At 39.5% G+C, this 22,594-nt stretch overlaps 2 protein-coding genes across 6 annotated transcripts in view; both read right to left on the reverse strand.

Annotated features, from left to right (window-relative positions):
- Positions 1 to 2,617: 2,617 nt before the first annotated feature.
- On the reverse strand, positions 2,618 to 3,478 carry LOC119740678 (1-phosphatidylinositol phosphodiesterase-like). The gene has a single exon (XM_038216053.1). The coding sequence runs from the start codon at positions 3,476 to 3,478 to the stop codon at positions 2,618 to 2,620; it is 861 nt and encodes a 286-aa protein (XP_038071981.1).
- A 1,437-nt stretch (positions 3,479 to 4,915) lies between these two features.
- Positions 4,916 to 22,594, reverse strand: part of LOC119740834 (GRAM domain-containing protein 2B-like) — a 64,427-nt gene continuing 46,748 nt past the window's right edge. For all 5 annotated transcript variants that reach the window (XM_038216282.1, XM_038216283.1, XM_038216281.1 and 2 more), the window contains 8 exons: positions 18,312 to 18,404; positions 16,557 to 16,637; positions 15,462 to 15,546; positions 13,764 to 13,880; positions 12,037 to 12,136; positions 10,991 to 11,101; positions 9,075 to 9,171; positions 4,916 to 8,070 (listed from right to left, as the gene is read on the reverse strand). In XM_038216282.1, coding sequence (XP_038072210.1) covers positions 7,966 to 8,070; positions 9,075 to 9,171; positions 10,991 to 11,101; positions 12,037 to 12,136; positions 13,764 to 13,880; positions 15,462 to 15,546; positions 16,557 to 16,637; positions 18,312 to 18,404 — 789 coding nt within the window. In that variant the 3' untranslated portion in view covers positions 4,916 to 7,965. The remainder of the gene's footprint in view (positions 8,071 to 9,074; positions 9,172 to 10,990; positions 11,102 to 12,036; positions 12,137 to 13,763; positions 13,881 to 15,461; positions 15,547 to 16,556; positions 16,638 to 18,311; positions 18,405 to 22,594) is intronic.

A 22,594-nucleotide genomic window follows, 5' to 3' on the forward strand; every position in this document is an offset into this window, starting at 1 on the left:
ACCCGGGAGGGGGGGGGGGGGGGGTCGGGCGGCTTGAGCTCCCCCTAAGAGGTTGTCAATTTCTGTTTTTAGATATTTTTTTTGTATTTTTTTTGGTCCCACGAACTGAACTTGGTGATATGAATGTGGCCTATTTTTTAGTAGAATAATAGGGGCCCGTTGAAAGAGGCGCCACCAACGTCACAATAGTCCGTCCCCCCCCCCCCCAAAAAAACCACATTTTTCTTTCGGCGGCCAAAACAAATTGTGAGCCCCCCCCCCCCCCCCCCACCAAATTCTGGGTGCGCCACTGCCCGCTACCGCGCCGCGCACACTACTACCGTTAGCCTAAAACGACCCTTGCATGTACTTTGTCCAAAGGTGCGTACATGTACAATGTACGTACGCCCCATACACACATCCGTAAACAGCCGCACAGTAAGTCGAGGCGGATGACGCTGCCTCGACTTAGTACGGCTGTTTACGGATTGTGTGTGGGGGGCGGACGTACGTACGTGCAAAGCACAATGCAAGGGCCGTTGAGGCTATAGAACAAGCTCGTTTGCAACCTCGTCCCCAGTGCTTACTTTATTTCCAACGTTGTTTCCAATAGTAAGCCCTGGATAGGAAACTTCCTTCCTGTATTCTGTTTCGATATCGCAATTGGCTAGTAATGGATTTTTATCGTGTACTTAGTGTTGTTATTCACAACGTGCAGTACGTCCACGCCTTCTCGAAAATACTCATTTCCTTTCCAATTTGTTCATATTAATATGAAATGTGATACTGCATGTTGTCTCGATAAGGTCGTAACAGTTTAATTCAATAAATCGTGTTTTCGTAACTCACGCTGTGCTCGCGCTGCGACGAATTGACTCTGTTTTTACCCCAGACACCGCATACAAATCGAACGATAATGTAACGCACATGCAGGCACCAGACTATTCCTCATTTGCATACGTGTTCAAAAATCTTGCACATGCAAATGATCCAATACCAGGGTGAGAGAGCAGGTAGTGATGGCCGCGTACTGCTCAACACCCTGGGGTCGAGGTTGGCTCATTTGGGGAACAAGCTGACAGCCTTGGTCAAGGCTATTGTCTACCCTCCCCTTCCTTGCACGGGAACTGTACATTGGGCAGGGCATGCACGCCACGTGCGTTCGCTGCCTGGCTCTGGGTTTGGCGCAAAAAACGTACGCACAAAATTGTATCGGACCCGTAGCATTGAGGAGTACTACGAATCCACAGAATAAAAATATAATTGATGGTTTCAGTTAAGGCCAAAAAAAAAGTCTCCGGTTTCTGGTATGGAGCTTGTCCAAAAAGTGGTGCGGCGACGTGGCTTTTTTTTTTTTTACCCGACTTTTTTGCTTCAAATGTCGGCTGATGACTGCAAATGGTGCCCGACTAAACTTAGTGCAAATATATGGGAGTCCAGAGAGGCCACATAAAGCTTATTCTCGATCATAACCCCATCTAAAAACACGTAGAAATTGCGCAGCAGCAGAATTCCAGTCAAACCAGTGAGTTTGGCGGTTTTGAGACATCATCTTTCATTAAAAAAAAAAAACTTTTTCATTTTGCCGACGCGCATGGCTACGGCGACGCGCGCGCATACCAGAAACCGGAGACTTTTTTTTTTGGCCTAAGGAGAATACACGAGAAAGTGTGGATTCGTAATTTAAGAATTCACGAGGTTTCAGTACACTTTTCAAAGGCACTGAAGGGTGATAAATTCGTCGACTGGTTGACTGAGCGGGTACTTCCAAAGTAGACTATGAAATTAAATACCTATAGGCCTATAGACAGGATCTGACACAGTAGCATTCGTTCATAACTTTAAGGTCGACCTTTTTAAAAGTTCTCGTACAAACAACAAAGGTTGCAAGGAAAGTCGAGTTCCCGATCCCCAAAACATAAATACTCCAATGGAAGCACTTGACATGTATCAAAGTTTTAGCAGGAACCAGCTGATTGTGCTTCCTTGTGCAAAATGCGATCGTAGAATACCCCAGAAAAAAAGTATTTTAAAGCGGACAGTCAACGATAAGCACTTGTCAGTATTTTTTTAAAACTAAATATAATAATTTTGAAGTCAACAAATCCACTATTTTACGATGTAGTTTTAATGCAAATTTTCTAGCATTAAACGGCAATTTTGCCCGAGTATGAAGAACATTCATGGACTAGACAGTCATGGACTAGACTGTAGGCCTCTACAAAGTTAGACGAATTAATAAGGTTTACTTTTAGAGTTTTGTTTTAAATAAAATTCTTCATAATAGGGTAAACCTTATGCTTCGTACAAACAGCTTTACTCATGGCTTTCGCCTTAATGTCAACAATCCACTGCATTTAAGAAAATACATACCGGTACGGTAACACCTTTGAAACCTGTTCTTTTTTGCACAGAAAATTAAGATCCTTTTGAAAATTAATATGTTTGCAGTAAATGTAAAAGACTGTAGCCTGGAAAGATTTTATTGCCGTATCCTTGGGAGTTCGTCAAATATCTTCTTCTTTTTTTGCAGTAGGCCTCCTATAGTAGCAAAACAGAACAATACCGTCCTGTATTTTCATTTTGAAAATTTACGAAAAAAGGGAACTCGATCTGCGAAATCTTTATAATGGCAAACTCAAACAACCTCAAAGTTAGAGTCTGTGATTTTTCCAATGAGTTTAGACCTTGGGAAATCCATTGCTATGATACCGAGTCTTCTTTTCCCGCTGGGTGTGTCTAAGAAGACGCCAAGACGTTTGTTAATCTTGTGGGCAACTGTGAAGGGCCAGGCAAGGACCCCTGTTCCGCTACAGTACGTGAGGTACATAGTGGTTCGCGGGCCCTGTAACGCCTTTTCAAGATGGCGCCTCACACTTCCCCACTTTCTATCGATGTCTTTTGGGAGCAGGGTACCCACATCGTACATATCCTCAATATCGAGGTAAGTGTATGGTAACCCGAACGTGGCCGGGCCTAAATAGTCCCGGAGAACCACCACCTTGCCCCGGACATCACCCATGTTGGGAAACTCTTGCCCGCTCCAGAACTTCTCCGATGGATAGCGGTCGACAAGCATCTGCACCGCCTCCGGGAACAGTTTGGTGTTGTGCTCTGGAAGATACTCCGCCCTGACGCGCATAAAGACGGCTTCTTGGGAATGGGCGTCCAGGAACGTGAAGGTATCATCCAGGACGTTGTCGAAATTTGCATTTTGATAAACGGAGCTGTGGTAGATTAGGAGTTCATTGTCGATATGTCGACAGCGGATGTCGACAAACCGTATCCCGGCCTCGTACTGCCGAGTCAGAGACCACTTTTGGCACTGTAGTATGCAACCGCCGTACAGACACATGGACTCGTGTGTCCCGGGTAAGGCTAGATTGGTCGTCGAGATGTCATCACTGAGAGCCGACATCCAGTTTGATAGATCACCACTCCTGTCGCTCGTGGGGTTGCCGCCATTTTCATGGCAGGGACAGCCTATGCATGTTCCCATCCTGTATGCACTATGACGCAGGCATGTAGCGAATGGTGATTGCTAACGTGTACTGTTCTCACACACGAGAGGAATGAATGGATTTCATTAATATAAGCGGCGATATCATTACACTGACTGATGAATTACATGACGCTATGTAGGCCTACATCAGTAAAGGCTCGCCGTGGTCTACGACGGTCTCTTTGTTGCCTTTCAACACAGATCGTCCTCCGAGTATGTTGCGTGTGCCGTGTTGTCTCCTGTTCTGTATGATATGTACGCCTTTCGCTGCATCATGCACACAAAAAAATGATCCTATATGGTGCATGACTTACAACTACTCGATTTGTAACATAATGCTGGGTGCCGTGTTATATCTCAAGCCGTTGTAGGTTTATGAGTTGGACTAGCTGCTTCCGAATAGCCGCCACTATATCGTGACTGTTATACACGCATGCAATGAAGAGTGACTATAGGATCTTTGGTGGTATGCACAAGCAAATTGAATTATTCTTATGCGAATTCATTGATGCATATAAAAACTGCTGGTGTTTAGTAGGCCTAGGCGTACAATAATATTATACGAGTGGACTATAGGCACATTAAACAGGCAAACCTATGAGGGCCGCATATACGCGTGTCCATGAAAACTCACAGGTAGATTGAAATTCAAAATAATATTGTCTACTAGGGTGAGTAAAAAAACTGCACTGATGCAAAGGAGTTATTTTTTTTTCGAAACCAAATTGAGGTTTTAAAACGTTTTCATGTACTGAAATAACAGCGAATCACCAAAATAAAGAAAATTTACAACGGCAAAATATCCCGAAGAAAACCTCAAAATCGCTATTTTTTTCGCCACAAAAGGGCGCTCTCTGCGTTATGCATATTCATGATGTCCAGGGCTTTGGAGAATAAGTTATATAACAAGGAATAATGGTGTTTAAGTCACCGTGGACTGGTTGGAAGTAGTCCTGACTTCTAATCTGGTGATCCGAGTTCGAGTCTCAGTGAGCGTTGCTCACTTCTTCTCATTTTACCTTTTAAATAACTAAAGTGAGGAAGGAACATTTCTCACAAGACGTAAAGCCTATCTTGGGTTTGTGTTGTGGAGAACAAGGCATTAAACTATGCATGTAATGGACCAATCAGAAGATGGGAAACGGATGTCGTTTGGGAAAAAAGATTCGCCGGGGGGTGGGGCGGTATATCCTCCCCATCTCACTAGCATTTACGCTCACGGTGTGGGTGTTGTTTGCATATAAACATAAATGGATTTGGAATGTTTTTAAGGTTTTGGGCCGGCAGAGTCCTGTTGTTGAATGTGTTCTTGCTGGCTACGATGTACAAAAAAAACAGGCCCGTCCACCAAAAGTACCCCTGTCACTAAAACCAATCGAACTATCGTTATTCTAGCCATTTCGTGGACATTAATAATGCACGAGAACCACCACATTCAAATTATTTAATCGTAATTTATTCCATTTACTGCAAATATCAATAAAGAATCTGTGTGCACATCAACACTTGAACACTGACAAAAGCTGGTCTAAAAGATTGAAGAATGACCTTTTCATTTCAAAAATATCACAAGTTGAGATTATTACTATCAATGTGCGTCTTCATACAAAATACAATACATAACGTTCCAAATTTATACAAACACGTTTCGTAAATTTGCAAAACAATCTTTTTGCTTTTTTGATTCTTTTATTTAACGATTAAATAATCAAAATTCCATAATTTTCTTTCCTGATTCCTTAATGTTTACTTAACTTCAAACCAGACCTAACAAAACACGGACATTCCTTGTTAACGTTTGTTCATTTGTTAAAGTAAAATTGCTATTTTTAAATGAATTTGGAAAAGCACACTTTTCTTACAGTTGGCTTTAAAATAGAAAGTCATAAAATCACGAAGAAGAAAGATTAGATGGAAAATATAGAAGGGCAAAGACTATCGCTTTCCCAAATACCACATCATTATCCGAATACCGTGTGCAATTGAAATATTTCAGGCTTTTACTCTTTCCAGTTAAAAATAATTAAATGAATTTTAAAACAAAAATCAAAATGACTACAACCTTTAGCAGAAAACATAATAGTATAGCTGTCCGTGCTATGCTTTCAAATTTCAACCCGATATATTTTTTAAATTACTATTTTTCTTAGCAATACAAAGTAATTCTCTTTTGATTGAGGCATCGAACGCAAGAATCGGTACACGTGTAGTAATATGGAATAATTTCTTTCAAAATTTTGAGTTATTTGCGGCCCGACAATAATTTAGTTCTCACAGTGTAGACTGGTTACCGCCCCATATCAGAACAGATAACGTAGGGGGCCGGGGGACCGGTTTGTTACTGGGCAAAAGCAACTAACAAAGACACGCTCTGATAAAAAGTAGATGGTGCAAAAATACTCTATAGCGGAAATATACAGACTATCAATTCATTAAAAATATCGATGATTCGCATTTTGAATTTATATATACATTTATCTCATCTATACACATTAACTCTACCAATAAATAAATTTAAGCCTCTTCAACATATATAACTAAAGAGATGTGAAACAATTCCTCAAACTTTGCAAAACACGTCTAAACCTGTCCCTCATATATTCAAATTCTGGTACAGTACAAATCTAATCGTTAATATTTCAATCAGAAAAAAAAACAAATAAGTAAATGAATACGGAACCAGTACATGCCAATAATTTTATGCAAAATTTATCTTACCCCCCCCCCCCCGCATCTACTGTATGTTGCAAAACATTGACTGAATGTATGAAATACTAGTCCCTGATTTTCCAAATATAATTTAAATACATCTAGTTTTCTCTTCATCAATAAATAAATCAAAATCTAAACAGATGGTATTGATTTAATATTTCAAATCTAGAGAATACTAACACAAAACGAACATTTTCACTAACTTCCAAAACTAAAACAATTTGATCGTTCCTGGACCAACATTAGAAAAATCTAGGATTTTTACAAATAGCTCGTAACCCGGTGGGCGCATGTATGTTTCTGAAATATAACTTCTTAAAACGCTTTTCCTTGAAAAACAATTGTGGTAAATGAAAGCATAAATAAGGTATGTTCTTAGCCAAAAAAGCCACTGTGCCTTTGAAATTCTTGGATGTTAAAAAAAACCCACAAGATTCTATTTTTGGACTTGGAGGATTTTGATAACAGCGTCATAGCTGGGGTTCTCACCATTGGGGGGGGGGGGGGAGAGTGGGGGTGAAGGGGGGGGGGGCTGGATGTTACGGGGGGGGGGGGAGACGATGCCCAATTTCTGTTAAACCATTAACCATGGTCACTTCAGGACTAACAAATATCCAGTGGGGGTGACGAAGGGGGGGGGGGGGAGGGTTATTAACTGTAACACAACCTCAGAAGTTCTTTGGGGGGGGGGGGGGACGGGTTCTGCTGTATGAAAACCACACTGCCTGAACCACATTTTAACTGATAAAAGAAAAGACCCTGTTCTATTTAATTTGCTGACACATACTTAAAATACTTCTGATAATGCATCTCACAATGATGCTAAAATAAAACAGTTGCAAAAAATATAATCATGGGTGAGAAAACCAATAAACATTGCTGCAAACCCTTATTACTGTTGCGGCACAAATAGAAATTACTACGTGGCTTTAAAAAATTAAAATATATTTTCCTTTAAAAGAAATGAAAATGAAAAAAAAAAAGGATTGTCGATGACTTCAGTTTATGGATCTTGCTTTGATTCAATAAGATATTCTCTCACTTTCAGACATATTTGTTTTTGTCAGAATAAATACAATGATGCATATATGGTCATACTTTTGTTAATATATGCAATTCATAGAAAAATAAAAGCTTTCGATATAATATTCCTATTCTCAATTGGTTGTCTCATATAGTTAATCCAGTTTCATATCAAAATTCAGTTAAAATAATTCTTGTTTTCTCTTCAATCTTTCTGTGGCCATCTTGCTTTTATATCAAGATCTCTAGGTTGGTGCCCATTATGAGTTGGCTGACACCATGTTAATATCCAATATAAAGTCAAAAAACGTGACACATTTAGCAGCCATTACAGACTCTCTCTTCATAATTACTCAAAATCCAATGTGTTATTAACATTGTCTTCTTTTTTGAAAATCATAAATTTTCACCTATCATAAAGAAATATCTGAAAGATGCATATCTTTCTATAATAATAATGTCTTTTCCTGATATTCAAAAAATCTCATTTCAGACAAAAGTCTGAAAAAATCTCACGATTTCTTGTTTCCTCATCTTATAGTACAAATTCCGACTGTTCTTCGATTCTGACAAATCTTAGATCAGGTAAGCCCTACTGTCATGTGATCGAAAGTTTTCCATCCTTTGTTGACATTCAGATGTGATCATCAAGTCAGGGAACCTGACTATCCTTTTTCCACACTCCAACTTGTTTCCCCAATGCAAACCCATCCCTGATATGAGTCGCCAAGGCATATTCTCTACCAGTACTACGTATTGTCATCATCATCTTCTTGAGAAGCTAACGAGGGCGCTTCCTGGTTATATAACCGCGGCGGCGATGAGCTTTGAAGTACTTGTAACGACTGATGCACCTATATCAGAACAAAGAACAATATGTAGATACATGTACCTCAGTCACAGGTGGATTTGATACCATTCCACGCACGCATTTCGCTCGTACCCCCCGCCCTGCAAACAGGACGCTGGGATACTCTGATGAATTCACACTCTGATTGGATAGATTTTGCGTGACCTGTAACCTGCGCGTCATCACGGTCGTGACTCTGCAAGGTTTAAAACGGCCGTTAAGACGGATTAATTACTCTTTTATTCCAACTTAGAGATGTTTTTTTTTCGTTGAAAGGCGTAATAATGTAGGAAATTCTGTAAAACTTATCTGCGTTGTAAATTTACAATTCCCATCACTTGCTCAGGCTCCGTTTTAAATCACGAACGGTCGGATCATGGTCGGATCATGGTCGGAATGCATTATGCGACGCTCAAAATTTTGACCACATGGTCCGCAATGAAACAGAAATCACATACGGTATGGAATGTGCGCGATTCTATGGAAAGTTTTCGGATAGCATTTGCGCACATTGTCTAACTGCGGTCTTGAACAGCTGCAGCCAGATGCTTTCTACATTGGTCATATGCCACTTCCTTCACAAGATTCTGTGAAGCTCATCAGTGTATCCCAGCGCCCTGTTTGCAGGCTGGGGGGTAGGGGAGAATGCTCGCATGGGCAGAGAAACAACACACCTAAATGACTTCAGGGGCCTAACAGATCCAACTTGTACAATGTCTTCTAGGGTACACTATGAGCTCCACGGTTAGGGCCCATCTCAATTCATATCCAGAGAACTGTGCTAACCTTAAGCACTATATCATGGCATGGATATGCTAACATTACGCATGCAGGAAAGGCCAAGTGTGGTTGCAAACCATTTTTGAAAATATTTCATCTAGCCTCACAATGTGTAATGTACTGGTATACTACCATTTATTGAGAGTTTGTGCTCAACAATTGTGTTCAAACTACAACTGCCTTGAAACATGACAAAGATCAAAGGTTAAAGGTCAAGGCGTGTCTTACCTGTGCAAGTGTCCTGAGATTATCTGCGATTGTCTCCCACATTTTGGAGATGAGTTGGCTCTGAGCTGCTTGCTGAGACCACCACAAGCTACTCCACCTGAACAGAGAAATCCAGACATCATTACACTCAGCAGAGTATGATTTTACAGCTGAAAAAAAAAATACAAGTTCTACAAAAAAGGCCAGTATAAAGGGACAATAGTAACAACAAAAAAATGATTCCAACTGCAAAATCTTGCGAAGGATTTCCTCATCTGAGCAAACAACTCCCTAAATTGTGCAAATGCTGAAGGATATCGAGGAAATGCTTTTAGAAATTTTGAAATGATTCAAACAATTTGTGGAAATGATTGCGGCAAGAGTAAAAATGATTTTGGAAAACTCAAGAATGATTTAGGAAATTCTTTGCAATTAGTTAAAGGACCCATTTTTTTCACAACTGTCCTACCGAATCTAACCCCCTAGTAGTTCCTCAGGACTACCCTGCTAAATCCAACAGAGTCCAACTGGAGTTTTCTGCTCAATCCACTGTGCCTAATTTTCAGCTGTCTACTGAATCCAACGGAGACCAACAATGCGTTATAATGCGGTTCAGTTGCCTGCTGAATCCAACATTTTGCATCAGGAATGTACAAAAAGGGTTGACTGCTCAATCCAACAGGCTCCATCGGGTATATGATATAGTTGGAGCCTGTTGGATTCAGCAGGGTTAGGGTTAGAGCCTGAAAGTAAATGGTCACGTTGCGAGCTTCCGGAACCCTTGCGCAGAATGATTTCTAACTGCAACCACCCGAAGAAAAAGATATGTTTGGAATGTTATATTGGTATTCTTCAAGTAACAAAGGAAAAAATCGGATGGAGATGGGTAAAAAACGAATTCCATTAACAAACTTTCACATCCGGTGGTGTCATTCCTAGGTCTCCTTGCTCTGTGGACGTTTGTCTTCAAATTGTGTACTTGTGTGAGAACGAGAATGCATAACGTTGCAAAGATTTACCTACCTACAGCCGATGGGTTCTAGATTTAGTGGGGTTAGCTTGAGCAGCTTATGGCTGCAAGTTTATTCACACAACTTGAAAACCTTAAAAGACATCTTGGTCTTCTACTTCTATTTCAGTTGTCACCAAATAGCCAACACAAACTTCACAAATTCTCATACGTAAACTGATTTAGCATGTTTAGAGGTGTGCATCCGTAGGTTGCACTAGTCTGCATACGGTACATGTATTTTAGGTTTTCGAAAGTGAGAGGTCAATTTTTAAGTCAGGCGATTTTAGTTTCCATATATTGAAATGCTATTAACAATTTTACAAAAGTCTTCTCCGGGGGTGATTTTCTTAAGAAGTCAATGAACCCCCAAAAATAATAAAAATATAAATTACATTTTACACGTTAAATTTGTCCTATCCAAGGGTACCGGAAGCAGGCCACCAAGGGGTGAATTTTCAGGCACTATAACGTATGCACAAACAAATCTGTAGAGTTCAAAGAGGTGTGGCAAACTTACAAGAATGAGAGGGGGGATGTTGCATTCACTTTGCTCCATTTGATAGAATGAGTAATGAGCTTCTAACTGAAGGTTCATAAACCAATATATGTACATGTACATGTACAAAGTTTTATAGCGTCACAGGTACATGAGGACACTGGGCACAAATAGCACTACATGCATGACATGTATCTCCTTCCAGCAACAATGATGTTGGTCTTTGAACTGCAGTGAGCAGTTGCGTTTGAGTTTGGTTTGGCAATGCCTGTGAATCTCAACACTCAAGACATTCCTTATGAACCTTCTTTAACTTCTGTTTTGGCAATTGGCAAAAGTCCAGCATCTCATTTGAAGTATAAGACTGCTGTGACTGACTCATATCCGTAGTTCTTACTAAGGAAGTTTTGACACTCGTTGAATACTCACTCGCTGAGTGTCTGCGTGTACTGTAGTGACTGAGGTTTATTGTCGAGTTGAGGCTGCAGCTTTGCAATACGGTAGGTCAAGATAACGGCGGATACGGTCAAGCAAATTATTCTGCAAATGGGGAAAATTTGGCAGATGAAATGACAGACATGGTAACTTGATGTAAGCATGAAACTGAAAGGACCTGAAAGTGTGACATCTTGCTGAGAATCATAACACACAACTAAAGTGGTTGATATTTTCATAACTCATAGATCGGACCATTATCATGTTACGGCCATCTCGGCCTTTTTTCCCATTCAAATCAACGTAACCAAGGCCAGGCTGGAAGGAAAAATAGTCTGGTTCCTTTTTGCACAAAAAGCGTTATCATTCAGTACTGTTATCAGATACAGGGAACATGACTGAAATGGTGGCAGCATGATAGGTCTATTATTAGTTATCATATCCCACCAGTGCAAGAGGAACACAGGAATAATGTAGTGCGTCTGTGTCCCACATACCACGAGGCCAAAAGGCCGAGTGGTATGTGGGACACAGACGGACTACATTGTCCGTGTTTCATGAGCACAGTTGGAATAACAACTTTATCTTCAAGCAAACTTGACGCATAGTAAAGATGGAACACACACGCGATACACACAGTTTTCAGCGGTTATCCTATAATACGTGCGTGCAGAAAGAATGGCTCACGCAACTTGGAATAGCGTGATCCGCAGAGTGCAATATCGACCGTGCTATTAGGTATAATATCACACCGTTGTTGCAATGGATCGACCAATCAGGATCGAGGATTCAAGTTTGCTTGAAGATAAATAGGCGATGTCAAAACTCTTTCATGTGCAGTGTGGGCAGAGTGTAGCTGTAACATTCCCAAGTTTCTGCTATGGCCCCACTACTCAATCCAGCTTCAAAGCCACTAACACGCAATCACAACTCATGAACTCATGAAGTCATGAACAGAATCTGATGCTAACATTATTCCAGACTATATGCTAAGCAAATGCTGGGCACATGAGAGAAGGAACTCTATTTGAGTTACTTACAAGCAAGCGGTAAGAAGGAGAAAGAACTGCGCTGGCGTCATGGCTTTCAGTAACTTGAGCAACCTCTCCAGGGATTTGAACACACTCATAGCAAACAATACTGTATTGTAAAAGCAAAAAAAAAAGCCTTAATATATCAAACATTACAGACTGAACGGAAGCAATCTCCGAGAATAACGTGAGTGCAGTTTTGCTCACCAGGACACACCTGTGCCATCTCAGGCCAAGTGATAAGCTACTTAAAGTAACTGTGTCAAGGGAACTCATTTGTTATTGTTCATCCCTTGCAGTACCTCCGGTATTGACTTGTTACTGATTGGTGAACGACTCAAATTTACAGGACGTGTTCGATGATAAATTTCAAACTCTGCTGTATCCAGAACTGAAATAGGTTGGAGCTTTAATTACGGTACAAAGAAACTTGGTCCAGTTGACTCCCATTTAAAAAAATACAAATTCAGCCACGTCTAGCTAAAATGTTTGTCATATTTACAATTTATCAAATAAAGGATCGTTTGCATTCATCCCAAAAGTAACCTAGCAAATTATTGTAAGCAAGCTTATTGTACTGGTCATAAACACCCCGTGAAATTGTTCCGTCTGGCTAATTGCTGTCATTTAGAAGAAGTCTAGAAATGTTGGCGATTTTCAACGATCACTCAATTGACTGATCGTTGGAAACAAAGAGTTAATTATATTAACAAAATGTGTTTTGTGATCCAAAGATTGTGCATGGTTGTCACTGTTCTTGAAACACACTAATATGGGTCATTCCACCGGGTTGGGGAACAATGTGTGACATATGACCATATTAAGAAAAGCGTGAATGCCTTGCTAGCAGTTGCTCTACATAATATTTGTTGTTGTGTGTTTCACTACTGCAGAAAGTTTGAAATCATTTCAATGTATTTTACCAAAAATATGAGCAAAAAATGTCATTTTGAACGTAACATTGACACCGTGTCAGTGTTACGTCCAAATATGACATATGTAAGGTTTTTTTTAAATTTCTGCGAAACTTTACCCAAATTCAGTTTGCGTACTTCTTACTATAGATGCAACACAATAAGAAAAGCTTTTGTTACGGTAGTCGGGTATCAAATGGAGCAGATATGAATGCTTGGTTGTGTGGATGTAACACTGACACGGTGTAAAACCCAAATGTCACACTTCCATTGAGTGATTTTTACACCGTTACATCCACACTTGAGGTATTGTTTCTGCTATATTTGAACCCCGACTATACCAAAACAGAAGCTTTTCTTGGTGCTTTGGTGTCCAGTTGTAAATATGAAATGTCAGTTTGGGTAATATTTTACATACCTGTAAAATGTATATATAACAGCTTTTAACCAGTTCACACAGGAGGCCGTGTATACACGCAAACGTTTTGCGGTATGCGGAACGAATGACAGATAAACACGCAGGGAGCAAGGCCAGAAATATCTGTCAGCGACCCGCTCGCAGCGAGCAAGGCCGGAAATATGAGTGTTCTGCCCGAGGGTGATGGCTTCAACCCACCTGGCTTGAGGTCCAGTGAAAAGTAATCCCGCGCCTCGTTCTGTTCTTGTCAAAACATTCCCGGCGCGAACTGGTTAAAGGTAATTGGCAGGTGTGCAGAAAGCTGGCACTGGCCAAAGATTGCAAGGCGTGGGAAGATAATGGTTACACCTGTCAATTATTGCAATACATGATGCAAAGAGAAAACTTGGGGGTCGGTGACTTACATTTACACATATATTGACAGCTCCCCGTGGCAAATGAAGGGTTGCTGTCAGCTACCGGTAGGGTGGTGGCTGGGTTGTGGCTGCATTGGTGACTACTGTTCACGTCATTCTCTTTATCTGATTTGACCACAACAATAAATGGATGCAATTTAGATCAGATGACAAGAAATGTAAGGAAATCCAAGACAGCCTCGATTTCTTTGAAATTACTGTTAAAATTTTAACTTAAAGGGAATATACATCATTTGCTTTTGCTGTAATTTTCAGAAATGGATGGAATTGGGGGGTTGGAAATATATAGCAAATATAGTTACACTGACTTTTTTGAGGTTTTGGGTTCGAAAATGCTATAAAAACCAAGAAAAACGATCATTTTCCTGTAGTCTGGTTCCCTGACTCCATATAGAAAGAAACAGAGCAGTTTACATACATTGGGGAAATGTAAGGTCAGGGAACCAGTCTAGCTGGCTCGTACCCGTTCATAGGTTTGTAGTCGATTGCAAACAAGTGCGATGGTCAATTGGGGCCAGTATTTGAAAAAAAGCCAGTTGTTTCCAACGCTGATCGGCCGATCAGCGTTGGAAATTGATACAAAAATACCACTTTTCTAAAAAAATGACAGTATACCAGGTGCCATGATTTTACAGGATCCTTTACACTGTCATTCACTAACAGTCCAGCATGGTATTTCAAAATGATTTGGTAGTTTTATTTTTTGATGTTTGCAAATGTTGTATTTTCCCTTTAAAGGTAAAGCAATTCTATGTTATATCGTCGGGTGCCTGGAAGAAGGTCTTAGGGCGAAAAATGGGTCAAAAGGTCAAATATCTTTCATTTGATATACATATTGTCTCAATGGGCTACGTCATTCTGACGTAATTAATAGTAAACAAAAGACGGAAGAAGGTTTTTCATACGGGCCCGCCAAAAGGTTGTAAGCGTGTAATTCTAATGTAACAAAAAATGTTCCAAGCGCCCTAACGTCCCACTCAAGTGGGTACGCAAAGCCAATTTTGTTCCCGGCAAAAGGTCAAAGCAATTTAACATGCCGCTTAAGTGTACGTTTAAGGCTTGGGAAGTTCCCAGTAAAAAGTTGTTAGCATTACAATTGAAATAACTTCACAATTAAGTAATATTTTGACATAAAAATGCACAAAATGTTATTTCAATTATAAATGAATTTCATCAGTCAACTTGAAATTTCAACATTTTGTGATTTAATGGCAGCACCAAACCTTTCAACTCGATTATCTCCAAAAGTGCTTTTTGCGTGCCTGGGCTTCTTACAACCTTTTCCTTGTCACACAACGATATGTAAGCATTGAATGAATAATGCTTATTTCCACCGTCGTCGCTTGCTTAAAATGCTAGCGAAAAATTAAAGATCTAATTTAGACTTACAGTGTATCAGCTTTGCGTCTGACCTATCGTATTGCAAAGTTGAAGTACCAGTTTACATAGTTTCTACATCTTTATTACATCTAGCTGTTAGTCTGCTTGGCAAATACGTTTGTAAAAACACACAAATATTATGACAAACTGTTTGTAAATGGAACCAAATTTCAAACAATCCGATTTAATGGCCTCTCATGTACAGATTGATGACATTTCTTTCAAACAAACAAAATTTTAGATATATTAGGGAATTCAGGCTTCATTGTCTGTGATGTATATATTTCAAGTGCTGTACATTCTTACCATGACCATCGGGAGTTGTATTGTCATCATGTGTAGTCTCCTCATCATACTGTAGTCTCTGCTCCAGCTCCTCTGAGTCCTCATCCTGTGAATAAATCACAGCAGTGAACATCAAATAGTACCGGTAACAGAAGTACATGTAAGCTCAATTCCCTGTGTACGGGTATGCTAACAAGAGTGAATCCACACTAAAGAAAAGTACTTGTCCTAAAGTAGGCATTACTCTAACCAACCTTGTTTCAATGGGTACGATCTCGCTGCGCCATGTTGGTTCCCATCATGCCTTGCGCAATCTTAACCTCTGGAATTGTGTAATTTTAATGTCCAACTATTTGGGACATTTATATTAGGACTGCAGTCAATGTATTTAACTCAAGACGCAGTGCTTAAAATTTTAAAAGTTTTTTGGTAGAACCAATCCTTTTCAAACATGAGATTTCGAGGTCGCATTATTTAGCACGGATTTACGTACCATAGGTACCTCTGTCGACCCTTTACAACACAAGATACAGGTTTTTGGGGCAAAAAACGAGGCATCCAGAATCCATATCGTACAGGCATCGCGCAATTTTGAAACGTGACGTGCAGGAGATAAGGCGCAAGTGCATATTGGGCGTGCAGTCTTACAAAATATGTGTGCAGTAAGCTCTGAATAACTGGTCAGCATTATTTACGTATTTCCCACGGCCAGGGTTTAGTGAAGGAACGTGCACGTGCCCAAGGAGTCGAGGCTGCACTCTAATCTACATAACGTGTACTTACATTGTATAGGCCTTGACAAATGAAATGTGTTGCTGATCCTTATCAGGCACACTTCTAGACCACTAATTTGTTTGTTTTTGGTGAAATTGGCTAAATTATTTCAAACTTAATTGGTTTTGATCTGCAAAAAATTATTTATAAAATCAATGATGTTATTCTGTTATTTAATAAAAAAAAATTTGTTTGGGGAGGGCACCAATAGGCAACAGGCACTTGACTACTTGTAAGCATGGTAAGGGTCAAGTGGATCCATACTTGCAGAATAGGAAAGGGTATAATAGTGTCTAACATGGATGAATTAAATGTCAGAACAGGTGTGATTTAAGGTCTTACCTCTGAGCTCGGCACTAACTCCAACTGACTCGGTACTATGCCACTGCAGTCATTACTGTTACATGATGAAGACGCCTCCTCCTACCATAAATGAAAATACCATTGTGATTAGCGCTCGTTACTTTTTCAAGTTGGCCATTAATCGTTAGACCAATCTGACCACCCTGTCACAAGGGCCTCACTCAATGGCGAAAGCATTGTGCTAGCTTTGTTAACCAGTTCACGTCCGATGAATTGTATACACGCAAAGGTTTTACGGTATTCGGAACGGATGACGGATAAACATGCAACGAGCGAAGCCAGAAATATCTGTCTGCGGCCCGCTCGCAGCGAGCGAGGCCGGAAATATCAGGGTGTGCTACTCACAGATGACGGCCTGAACTCGTCTGGCATCAAGGTTCGTGGAAACATCCCGCGCCTGGGTCCGGTCAATGTCAAAATAATCCCGGCGCGAAGTGGTTAAGATAATCTGTCACAGGGCAGTTGCTTTGTACATGAGCATGCGCAATGGTTTCTCCATTGAAGGGGGCCTCGTGAGTGTACAGTGATCACGTGCTTGGATTCGTCCAAGTACAAAATTTATAGGTGACACCTCTTAGAATGCGGTAGACTTATTAAAGCATTGCAACTGCTCCTAAATGAACTTGATGCCCCTCTCAAGAGATAAAGAGAGACATGACAGAAGCTATGGAGCTGGGTTCACATATTTCATCAAGGGCATTTTTGAAAAAGGCAAGTGAATTTTCAAAAATTTCTAATCAAATTAGATGCACTGCAATTAAGTACACTTCTCAAATTCTGGGAAGTTCAGAGATATGATTGAGTAAACCAAAAACCAATTTTGTGTTTGGTTTACTCAATCATATCTCTGAACTCCGCAAGGTGTGAAAAAAATGCCTGCTTGAACTCATGGGAAAGTAAAACAAGCCTCCCTAGGTAATCTGTGAAGTGTTATATTTCCCTTCTACTTTACCCAAGGAAATAGAACAATCGATTCAATGTAGATCACCTTGGGAAGACTATAGATTTATTGTGCTCGGAGCAATCAACGTTTGTGCACCATAACTTCATTACTACATGTACATGTACATTGTATGCATTGTAAGGCACATAGTAAATGCAAAGGGCAGGAAGAGTGAAATAAACCCACGACCCAATTTCTGTTTTTTCCCCCATTTTAAAAAATGAATCAAGCCTACCAATGCCTTATTGTCCTGCTGCAGCATGCTGTCCATGCATATGCATACTGTATTGCTTCAAAACATTTTTTTTAAACGCTTCCACATTTCATTGCCTCAGCATCATCAAAGCTACTCTTTCATACAATGACTGGGCACATATCCTTATAAAAAAGTCATCACTTGCAAGATTTTTAATGAACAATTTTGGGGTAAAAAGCTCCCAAAAAAACTTGCTTTATATTACACTGAAATGAGATAAGACATAGTGAAATTCATGTAGTATTATCTTATCAGTGAAACAATTTCACACAAAAACAGTCTGAACAAATTTAGCTTATTTTTTTTTCAAGATCAAACTCTGGCCCGATAATTTCAGGTCATGGCTCCGAGACCTTTTAGTATAAACGAAATGATATAGCAGTCGACTGGGACCTTGAAATTTTAATCCATCCTGATGAACGAGTCTAGAACTCATGCACATGTTTACACTGGGCAACCTACTGTTTAGACAATTGATCTGTAATTAAATCTCTATTGCTCGTCAGTAAAACCATGACAAGCGAGACCGTCATACCTCTTCCAACTCCGTGGATGTTGCCGCGTTCTTCCAGATCTTGATGAGCTGCATGTAGGTGGATTGTCTTGATAATAACGAACCAAATACATACTATAAACAAAGAGGAGAAAAACAGTATTAGCATGCATGAGCAATTCCACGCCTAAGTGGACATGGCTGAAATGTGCAAAATATATAAAATCTTCAGAACTACAAGCATTACAACCTAAATGTGGTATCAAATGAAAGGGGACAACAAGACCTTTAATTTGACTGGTGTGCCAGTGAGTTGCAATGTGGTAAATGTTGTTTTTTTCTTTTGCCAAAAAACGCCTCCTGGATTTGGGGCTGAGCTTTTTTTTTAGGTAGCCATTTTGGCATCTTCTTTTCACATGTTAAATGCCAGTGTTATTGAGAAATTTTCTTTTCAAGGCATGGAGAAAAAAAAGATCAATCATCAAAATTTCATTTTGTTTATCAAAAAGATACCTTGCCTGTCTTTTTCACACGGCATACAAATTGAATTTTGTACAACACTTCATGAACATTTTATTTTGTATGTTGAAAAAGAACAAAGGTCAATTGTGCTCCTCATGTCATTGTGTTATATTAAAATTTCCTTTTCCCTTAGACATTCATCAAGGTTTCAAGTGCAAAAACAAGTTAAATGTAGGCCCAATATGTACATCTGTACATGAAGGAAAACATCTTATTTTAAAAAGTAGATTTTTGATTGTCCTAACAAATTTCCAATTTGTATGTTTTGTTTTAATAGAATTTTTTTCCCCCCAATTTTGGGCGTCTGCAACCCTCTGAAAAAGGACTTTCATTTTGTACACAAATAAACCCGCCCTGCAAGAGTTGAATTACTGTCCGAATGCAAACAATTTTAATTTGTAAAGAAATAATTAAATAATTAAACATTGATGGATTTTTTTTTTTCATTTGATGTGTCATTCAATAGTGATTTTTTTCTTATACTGCTAGGAAAATAAATTGAAATTGAGGAAACAAATCTATTTTTCAGGGTGAAACTTTAAAAAAAAATCACAGGGAATAAAATTTAAATGTGGTACACAAACATGTTCTACCATGTTTGTTTATGGTGTAAATCGAGCATTTTCTTTTGTTCCTCTTCCCTTTTCCTTTGTTTGTACTCTTTTCGCAACAGCTCTCATTGGTCTTGTACACGTTTTCTAATCGAGGTCGTCCTCGATTTGGTTCCTGTCCTCGATTCACCAATGATGTTGCACGTTTGTGTCCTTGATTTACACCATAAACAAATGCAACAACACATACATGTACGGTAAATTGTTCAGTTCTTGGAGGACATTTTGATGATTCAATCAGGTTTTCACATATCCCATTACAAGAAATGCTGATAGTTTTCTGAAAATTCTCATCAGTTACAACAAATATTCATAATAATTATAATCAGATTTATTTTTATCAAATTAGAACTATGAGAGAGCTACTAGTAAATGAAAACATGTGGAATTATTGACAAACGTACAGGAGTGCTTGATGCCATGCAAAGGACACCGATAATTCACGCTTGAGTTGTTTGGCACCATAATCCCCCATTGGCTTTCTGGATAAATTAGGTCTGATCCAATGACCAACTCCGTTATCCTGGGAATTGACCCAGATGCTACAGTTTTCATCACTTCTACATTTTAAGCAACCGGACCACGGCTGACAGGAGATACATGTATGTGACAGTCTTGTGGAAAGTATACCACCGAGTGTTTAATCTGCAACTTGAAAATTTGACCAATAATTAATGATTTTGTCTTTAGATATCAGTGGCAAGCAAAAATAAAAAAATGACTAAGCATCAACCCTGCACATCATCAACATAAATACGAGGGACATTACACAATGACCACAGCTACCGGTACGGTATCATTAAAAAAAAAAGTGAATCAAAACAAAACCCGAAATTATAAAATATTGGGTTTGCCTCAACACTCAGTCTGTAATGTTTCAATTAAAGGGACTTTAGGCCTATGACCTGGAATGCGTCCAATTGGGCACTGAAACTTGTGTTGTAGTCGAGTACTTTTTTCCGAGTACTGAGTACTGCTGAGTACTTAGGTTACCGAGTACGAGTACTTGTACTTCTGAGTATGAGTACTTCCGAGTACTTTTACTTGTATTCTGAGTACAAGTGAAAGTACTTCTGTTTTTGAATACGGCCCCACGGCAAATGGTTCATTGTGCATAATTGGCCAAGTCAGACTGATATACAGACCCACTCACGGCTAGCTGTTAAATGTGTTTGTCCGGACATGCACAGAGAAAAATCAGGAAACTTCGATTTTCTCTCAGCAAGCCAATCAACCATATCAAACTGAAAGTATGGATAAAATAAGGCCGTGGTAAGTCAAGCTGTATATCATTTTTGTTTTCGAATACTGCTATACGAGTATGAGTACTTTGATGATCGAGTACAATTTTGACATGTCAAGTACGAGTATTTTGCTGCACAAGATGAGTACTGTCATTTCGAGTACAGGTAGGCCTACTTTGACATATTCGAGTACGAGTACGATTGAGTACTCTAAATAAAGTACTCGAGTAGTACTCGAGTACAAGTACCGAGTACGAGTACTACAACACTGTCTGAAATGCATTTTAAACGAGATACATGTATGTTAAGCTGAAAGAGCATTTTAAAAGTAGGATATAAACGTCCACATAACCATCCTTTAAAAACTGGACGTTTTTGTGTTATTCTTGCGAGAACCATGCAAGAACGAATTTCGGGGTCAAAATGTTGACTCTCAAAACTGGTGCTGTGTGTACCAAATGTGTACTGCACATTGAATATACACGGCTTGAAATATAGGTATTCATATAAGCCACAAAATGTCCGCCTCATCCGATGTAAACAAACGGTAAAACAACCTTTAGCTGGTTTCCTTTTTACCGGACCTACATGTATGAAATAGAATAAGTAAACAATCCAAAACATAAAATCTTTGCGGATTTCAGGCCGCAATGCCTCTTTAAACTAAATTCCCAACCTAGCAGTTACATATACATGTACATTTAAGCTCCATATCACTTTAGTTTTTATTTTAAATCACTTGCTTTCAATAAAAAAAAAATTACTTCTCTGCAGACATTCGGTTACACGTATGAACTTGGCAGTAGTGTTTAGCTACCGTAGTGATAGATTCATGGATGTGTACAGAAATCAAATTACTGGACTTCAGGAATTGTTCATATTGAAAAATGTATCCTCAGGACGCAGGTCAATATCCCGCCATTTACTTAACAAAAGTGCACACCCATTCCAAACTCTTTCTGATATCAAGCGACAAGTACTCTTCTCAATTACTTCAAATGTCTAAATAATTTCTGACAATCATCAATAACTGCTGGAGTCCAATACTACTCATAATGTCATAGGACAGGACTCTATAGCTAAATCATCCAAATGCATTTAGGAAAGGACTGTGATGGGTGTAGACAACGGTATACAGGAAGTTGTGTCTATCTTGTCTATTAAGGGAAAGGCCATCCCAATCAGCAGAAAATTGCTTTTATCAGCAGCCAATTTGTCTGTCAAAAAATGGGGAAAAAGCTTTCTGACTGTCCAGTCAAGCATGGACGATGTTGCTACCGGTATCTATTTAAGAACAAGCTTCCCATATTTTAGTCTCTTTATCTTTCCTTGATTTATACTCTTAGTTGTCTTTTCAAGAGACAGGCGATCACATTTTTTTACCCTTAGAACAGAGAGAGGCCTATCAAAAAAAGAAATATTTTTCACTTTATCATTAAAACATGCAGGTGTACCTTTAAGGCCAATTAAACTAGTGTTGTGCATTGGGTCGGATTGACCAGGCCAAACTGGCCCGAAACATCCATAAATAGGCCTTTACACCGAATCCGATCCAAAACCAATCCAAAACCCCCAAACCCAATCGGCCCCGACCCAACAAAAACCGACCCTAACCGACCCTAACCCACCCGAAACCAAACAAAAACAACCCTGAATATCTGGCTTGGGCAACTGTGTACACTTTTTGAGCCTGAATTTACCAGTGTCGTGTGAAAATCGTCGTCTCTCAGTAAAGAATCTTACCGTGTGGTATAGTGAAGACTCATAACTTTATCTACTGGTGGGGCCTACACATTACTGTGCATGATAGAATGCAAACCACATATGCACATTCGCGCACTGGGTTGACATTGGTCATATCGGGCATAGTAACTCTGCAATAATATTGCACAGTATGAATTTCCAACCTGTTCGTTTTTATAAAACGCACTGGCAATCAATGAGTGTG

This window comes from Patiria miniata, unplaced genomic scaffold (assembly GCF_015706575.1).
Source record: "Patiria miniata isolate m_02_andy unplaced genomic scaffold, ASM1570657v1 HiC_scaffold_5, whole genome shotgun sequence".
Taxonomy (NCBI): Eukaryota; Metazoa; Echinodermata; class Asteroidea; order Valvatida; family Asterinidae; genus Patiria; species Patiria miniata.